Below are 7,174 nucleotides of genomic sequence, written 5' to 3'. Positions count from 1 at the left end.
AATATGAATCAATGAATTGATTCATTTAGGGTTTAACAATATGATTTCCAAAATTTTCATTATTTTTATGAGTTAATACACATCTTTATAGTTTTCATCATAATGCACCAAATTTTTTTCTATTATAAGATTTCAATTTTCATCGGATGAGGCTAACATTTCTTTGATTGGAATCATTTCATGTAAAGCACGATGGACTTTCTGATAATGTTTCAAATGTAATACAAGTACGATGGACTTTCTGATAATGTTTCAAATGTAATACAATCATTCATACTAGTTCAACATCTAAACCAAACTCATACCATAGTATCTAATCAAAACTTTCACAGAAAATCTCTAATATAAACTTCAATAAGTATCATACAATATAACATTTGCAGTCAGTTGAAACGGCTCCTGGGGGTCAACCAGAGTGAATCATCCATACTAGGACTCTGATCTCCACCAAAATCCATTAAAGTCTCAGGTAAAACAGAACCAATGTTCACTGCCGGTTTCTTCGCCGGCAAAAGAGGAAATGGAGCTTCCCCTCTGAGAATCCTTGCAGCTTCCTTCACACTAGGCCTCTTCTCATGGTTTGGATGCACACAAGCCAGTCCCACCATGAGCATTCCTTGCATTTCTGACCTGTTAAACTTCCCTCTCAATCTCAAATCAGCAGCCTCAAGCAACTTCCCTTTTTCCCACTGTTGCCACACCCAATCAACAAGCAGAGATCCTTCATTATCTACAGGCCTTCTCCCTGTGGCAACCTCTAAAACCACTACTCCGTAGCTGTAAACATCGGTTTTTTCTGATGGAACACCGGAATAAACATATTCGGGGGCGAGATATCCCATTGTTCCAGCTGGGATTGTAGCTTCTCTTGTGATGCAACTGTGTTCATAAACTTCTGCTAATCCGAAATCGCCAAGCTTGGCGTTGAACTCTGCATCTAGCATTATGTTGCAGGACTTTACATCTCTATGAATTATCTGTCTTTCACACTCTTCATGAAGATAAGAAAGAGCAGAAGCAACCCCAAGAATAATATTTAGCCTTTTCTCCCATGGAAGCAAAGTTGCAGAAGGGGAATTAGTGTGCAGGATTCCGTCGAGGCTTCCATTGGGCAAGTATTCATAAACCAGGACTAATTCAGCTCCTTCACAGCACCATCCTTGAAGCTGAACCAGGTTTTTATGCCTCAAGCAACCCACCATTGTTGCGAATTCAGTGGTGAAAGGATTGCGCGTACAGTCGATCAAATTAGCCCTTTCAAACCTCTTTACTGCCACTGCTCCACCGGAGCTGAGAGACCCTTTATAGACAGTCGCTGATGCTCCTTCGCCAACGATTCTGTCTTGATGAAACCCCATTGTTGCTGATCTTATCTCAGCAAGTGACAATTGTTTGGGCACTTTATTTGGCTGTGCATTACATGCTTGTGTTTCTTTATTTCTTCTACCATCATGCTTCTTCTTCCTTATCAAAAAGAAACTAATCACACCAACAATGGCAATTATGGAGAAGCCAAACGCGGCTAATCCTCCAAACTCAAATGCCATGTCCCTTACATTTGTTTCACTTTTGTGAATATTAACATTACTGCTATCATAATTTGAATCCCCAGGATAGCACATGAAACACTCCCCATCTTCAACCATGTCTACAGTATTCACAGAAGCATAAGAAACGAATGTCTTGAACCGCCAACGCTCGATTATATGCAATGCTGAGCCTTGCCCATTTGCAGCAGAGAAACCAACGTGCATATACTCTTTGAATTGCTCGGAGAGGTCCATTTGAACAACAAGAAGTGGACTTGGAGGCCTAATCTGAGAGTAACCAGCCCACACTCTGATTAATTTCAATGCATCTTTGTACTCAATCCAAACTGTAATCTGATTCCCACTTTTAAGATCAATCCCTCCTGAAGAAGCATCAACAGAAGCAAAAGATATAGCCGTTTTAACGTCAATACCAATATGGTTACCATTGATGTCCCCAAGTGAAGGGTCAAAACTTGTATCAAATTCCACAGCAAAGAAAGAATCTTGGGGTCCAGGAAGGCCCATGTAGCCCTTAGAACGAGTATAAGAATCAGCAGTGGAGGTGACCAAGAAAGCGAAACCATCTCCAAAGGGACACAATGGAGAGGGGATTATAGAAAAGGAGAATTTACAAGAAAAAGAAGCTGTGGTGTTAGTTGTGGGATCAAGAAAACGAATTGGGTATAGATAGAGAGCTCTTCCAATACCAGAAGAGGAAGAAGATGAAAAGAAGCAAGTGAGTTCTTGAGTGAGGCTAATGGCATTGTCTCTAAAGTAGGCATCACCATAGAGAGTGATATTGTTGGTGGGCAATGAAGTGAAAGTCAAGATCTTGATAAAGAAAGTGACCCAGAAGAGAAGCAAAAGAGGAGAGTGCATTGTGATGTGTCACAAGAAATGGGAAGATCTTGATTGCTTGAAGACATAAACAGAGATTTTAGAGAAATGTATGGAAAGAAAGTGAAAGAAAACTTGCCTGTTTTGCTTGTTTGATCTTGAATTGGCTGTCTTGCTTTAGAAACATGTTAATGAAACGTGACCGTATTAATGTTTGCGCGAGTGTAACTGAGAGCAAGAGAGGTTTTGGAGGGAACGAAACTCAGTTAGTTAAACCAAACCCTCGAGAGTGAAAATCCTTTGGCTCAGAATTTAACAGTTCCCGTGTTATACTTATATCATTTAATTAATATTAGAATCGGGAAACCCCAAATCCAACTGTTTAGCCAACGTCATTATCTGATGAGTTTACCATTTTATTTTTTATTTATTTTGTCTGGGCAGGAGGAGAAAATCGGATGAAAAAAGAGAACTAATAATGAAGCAGGGCCAGCTTCTTAACCTAAAAATTGTTTGTCTTATTTCAGGAACATGATTTTCTTTTTTTCTTAAAGAAAAGAAAATTGTAGCAACCCAGATTTTGTTTCTCCTCCATTCTGGTGAATTAATGGATGTGTGACCAAAAGAATTATATTTGTTGTTAATTCTTTTAGTATGGCTTAGCTTGACAGTCAGTTGAGATGGGAATTTTACATTAAATTTTGATAAAGATAGTAGAAGTCATTCTTATAAAGTTATAAGTAAATTCAGTCTTAAATTTAGCGTTTAATCAAGTTAAGACCATCATCCATAAACTCAACAACCCACAGTCATATTATATGCATTATGTATAGTCAGCCAGGTTGAAGTTGCTGCAATGCTTTCTTTTCAAAGCCTTTTCTCCTGTTTTTGGTTCCTTAGGCATTACCGATTTAATAATTTTTATATCTTCCTTTTTTCTGACTTAACCCATGATGAATGGCTCAGACTTTGGCCTTTCTGGTGCCAACAGGATGTTGGTAGAGAGGGTGACTTTTCCTGGCAATCAAAACTGGCTATTGACATACATTATACTAAACCAGAGTTATAGACGAAGCAGGATAACAATCAAGACTGTCCGCATTAAAGGAAATTTTATAAACAACAACTAATCTAAAACCATCACCGGCAGTTTTGGAGATGACCCCAGAACCCAAAGCGATACTTTGAAAGGATTTTATTGCTAGAATGATTGTAGAATTCATAGCCAGATAATGTTAATGCTTACCATGAAACACAGATGTCAGCAAGCACTTAAAACATATACCTATAGTTAACTTCCTTGAGTATCCTTCCCTCTCTTTTCTTTACATCATAGACCATAACCTTGAACTGCAAGCTCTGTACGCCAAATGCTAAAGACAATTTCTAATTTTTTTACATCAAAGCAGCAGATCCAGAAAAGTATCGCATAATGTCATAGACTTTAACACATTAACTCAGTTGCAAATCCTTCAACATCTAAGCATATAACTGCGGGACACACAGCTCCATCTAAACAAAACTTGCCTAATTTACACATTCTAAAAACTAGAAAGCCCAGGACCAAATTTCATTGGAATCAGAACCTCATGAAAAGTATCCACAGAAAGGTCAATCGTAAATATGCAGAAAAAATGACTGAAAAGATCATATCTGAAACCAGCATCAACTTACATAGAGTTTAACGTCAATGCAATTCTATCATGAGAGCAGAGTTTGACTACTATAACGCTCCTTTATCTTCCATTGTAGAATACACATCCAGCAGTAAACCATCTTGTAGCTCATTGCCTATGAGAAGCCACGAAAGCTATTCATTCTCATTGAATTGCTTAAAGAGCGAAGGGAAAATAACCTCCGTGTCTTGCTATAGAAAAACCTTTGGCCAGCACACACATTTACAAATGCTAATAAAACATCTATCTTTATTCTAGCAGTCTAAACATCTGCTTGAACCTAAAATCATACAAGAAAGCAGCAAATCAACAAATTATTACGCATTATATTTAAATAATATCTTCTTGATTGAGCAAAACAGAGCTTCTTACTAAGAATAGAATATTTGATAGATAGAGCTTCTAGCTTTGATCCATCTCTAATTTCCTGATGATAGAAAAGAGGCTAGTTTAATTTCTCTGTCCCTTAACAAACCCGAACCCTAACATTATTGCTTAATTTTGGAAATTTCCAACACCAAATCTTCTTTCTCCCATTTATGCTTCTGAAGTACAGGAAGACTGAAGAAGCTATTCAATGCTACAGTTGTTCTGAAAGCATAGATATTCCGCAACTCGTTCTTCTCCAGCTACAAAGAATTTGTTTGCCACTACATGCTTCCATAAATATGTTTAGACTAATTCATTTTCATTCTATCAATCACACAAAAATCTAATATATTAAGTGATATAAACAAGTCCATAATTCTTCTTCCTTTGCCTAAAACTCCAACAGCTAGGAATCTTTGCATAATTCTCAACAGCAAAGCACAAGTAGAATATTATGTTTCAAGAAAAGAACGGAATGGATATACAGTTACTACTAAATGTTCTGTTAAGAGAGTACCCTCAATGCACTTGACCTGTTTATTTGTATTTAAGTTAGCTGGATTAAGAGGAAGGAAATGCCACATAACGAGCGCAACAACTTGTCTATAGCTACTACTAAAATCCAATAAGAAGGAACTGCATTCTCAACAATGCCTCCACAATAAAAACGTTACACCGATAAAATCACATTTGAGATACAAGGTTAAGAACAGCCAAAAGGATGAACAAAATTTACTTAATGGCGGGAATTTGTAGATGAGATACAGTAGAAAGAAAGAAAACCACTAATAGCTTAATTGAAGTGCCAATTCTCAAAAGCGCATTCAAAACAGTCAAACTAATGCAAATTTGACACTAGTAAACAAAATTACTCAATGCCAGCAGTAGCAGAATTACTTAAAAACAAACAATATTGTTTGTAGCTGGCGAAAATTTTCAAAGTGTTATTAATAGAATTGCAAAAGATACAAATAATAACAAGATAATGAGTATTATCAAAGTGCCTAATCTCAACCGTATACAAATGCATTAACAAAAATCAATTAAAACTCTACTAGTCTACTTTAAGCAGAAACAAAAATACAAACAAATTAGAAATTTAGGATATCTAACCAGAGAGTCAACAGCCACTAAATCAAGCAGGAGCAACATTAACTTCAGCTAACTCCTTCCGCTTCAAATACTGCTGCATAACCATAAGCCTAGCAGTCTCAAACGCAAAATACCCCAATGCCGAAAAGCAAGCACTATGAACAACTCGAGGCGCCATTCCTCTAGTCAATCCAACCCATCCTTCCTCCTTCAAAATCTGCCTCACAGTCGCCGCAACGCCACTATACATCACTGCAGCCACCTTGTTAACCGCCTCTCCTTGAACCTGAGTCATCAACCTAGTTTTCACCACATCAAGCGGGGTCGTTAAAGATGCAGAAATTGCTCCAGCCAATGCCCCACAACACACACTCTGAATTGGCTCCAAATGACCCTTCTTAGTCTTACTCAAAACCGCAGCTTTTAAGTACTCAAAAGACGAATAACTCAGCACACCAGCAGGCAAATTCCTCAACAATGTAGCAGAATACCCTGCATAAAGCCCCAAAAACCCGTCTTTCTCCAAAATTTTCAACAAAACCTCCCAAGATCGCCCCTTTGCACCCGCCTGCATTCTCTGAGTAATCAATTCTTTAGGCACCATTATAGCCGATGACACAATATTCCCCATTGCACCAGCCGTGGGAGGAACAAGCACGGAAGGGAACATCTCAGATTTAGACAAAATCGATTTCCCGAACTCACAAGTCCCAAAATACACAGCAGAAGAAGCCGTAGAACCCACAATAACAGCAGAAACACCACTATAAAACCCAAGAACACCCTTGGTTTGAAACGTCTTAACAATGGCATCAAACGTGCTCGTGTAAATCTGTGAAGCACCCTTTGTTTGCAACTTGGTTTTGATTGTATCGAGTGGGTGAAGACACACGTAAGTGAATGCGCCGGCAATGCCGCCGCCAGCTGCGCCAATAAGGGCGCGCTCGAGAACCGAGAGATTCTTGATAAAGGATTGGGCTTTGGGGGGGTTCTTCGAAGTGGGTTTGAGCCATTTTTGCGGCTTAAACGCTGTGGATTGGTGGGGATCGTTGGTGGTGGTGGTGGAGAGTGAAGTTGAGGCAAATCTAACGATGTCGTTTTTGATGAGTTTGGGTTTGCGTTTGTGGGGTTGGGTGGATATGAGGTTGAAGGTTAAGTGATTGAAGAGGGAATTGAAATCGGTGCTGAGTAGACAGTGATTTGGGTCGGGAGACGGGAGCCCCAGAGAGGTAGAGAGTCTAGTTTCCATGGCGGTTGTTGTTGCTGACTCTGCTCTCTGGCTCTGAGGATCTTACCTGTTTAGCTAAAATAATAAATGAGGGTAAACGATGTCGTTTTAGGAGATGATGTGGGTGGCTCATGTTGCGTGATACCGTTTGGTTATTACTTATTATGAAGGGTCCGTTTGAATCGGGTCGAAGTTTTTTTTTAACTAGGGTAATATTTGTTTAATTAAACAGATTATTGTGTTTGATATTTTTATATAAAAATATTATTTGAAAATAAGATAATAAATAGTATCAAAAAGGGGATAAATCACCGAGAATAATATTACTGGAGAGGGTGGTATTAAAATATTACTTCGGTAATCAAAATTTTTGTCCAATTTTGCCCCAAAACAGTGGACAATGTGGATAAAAATATCCTTGGTTTTGTTAATAATTATAA

General features: G+C 38.4%; 2 protein-coding genes across 2 annotated transcripts; both read right to left on the bottom strand.

The window, feature by feature from the left end:
- Positions 1 to 383: 383 nt before the first annotated feature.
- Positions 384 to 2,411, bottom strand: LOC116143353 (L-type lectin-domain containing receptor kinase S.6). The gene has a single exon (XM_031428801.1). The coding sequence runs from the start codon at positions 2,409 to 2,411 to the stop codon at positions 384 to 386; it is 2,028 nt and encodes a 675-aa protein (XP_031284661.1).
- Positions 2,412 to 5,193: 2,782 nt separating this feature from the next.
- LOC116143373 (protein MITOFERRINLIKE 1, chloroplastic) lies at positions 5,194 to 6,791 on the bottom strand. The gene has a single exon (XM_031428823.1). It carries the CDS (start codon positions 6,753 to 6,755, stop codon positions 5,550 to 5,552), a length of 1,206 nt encoding a protein of 401 aa, XP_031284683.1. The 5' UTR covers positions 6,756 to 6,791; the 3' UTR covers positions 5,194 to 5,549.
- Between the last annotated feature and the right edge of the window lie 383 nt (positions 6,792 to 7,174).

Source organism: Pistacia vera, unplaced genomic scaffold, assembly GCF_008641045.1.
Source record: "Pistacia vera cultivar Batoury unplaced genomic scaffold, PisVer_v2 Contig43, whole genome shotgun sequence".
Classification (NCBI taxonomy): domain Eukaryota; kingdom Viridiplantae; phylum Streptophyta; class Magnoliopsida; order Sapindales; family Anacardiaceae; genus Pistacia; species Pistacia vera.
This window is presented reverse-complemented; position numbering and strand designations above follow the sequence as displayed.

Coding starts and splice junctions, on each gene's coding strand:
- LOC116143353 (XM_031428801.1), bottom strand. CDS start 2,411: ATGCACTCTCCTCTTTTGCTTCTCTTCTGGGTCACTTTCTTTATCAAG.
- LOC116143373 (XM_031428823.1), bottom strand. CDS start 6,755: ATGGAAACTAGACTCTCTACCTCTCTGGGGCTCCCGTCTCCCGACCCA.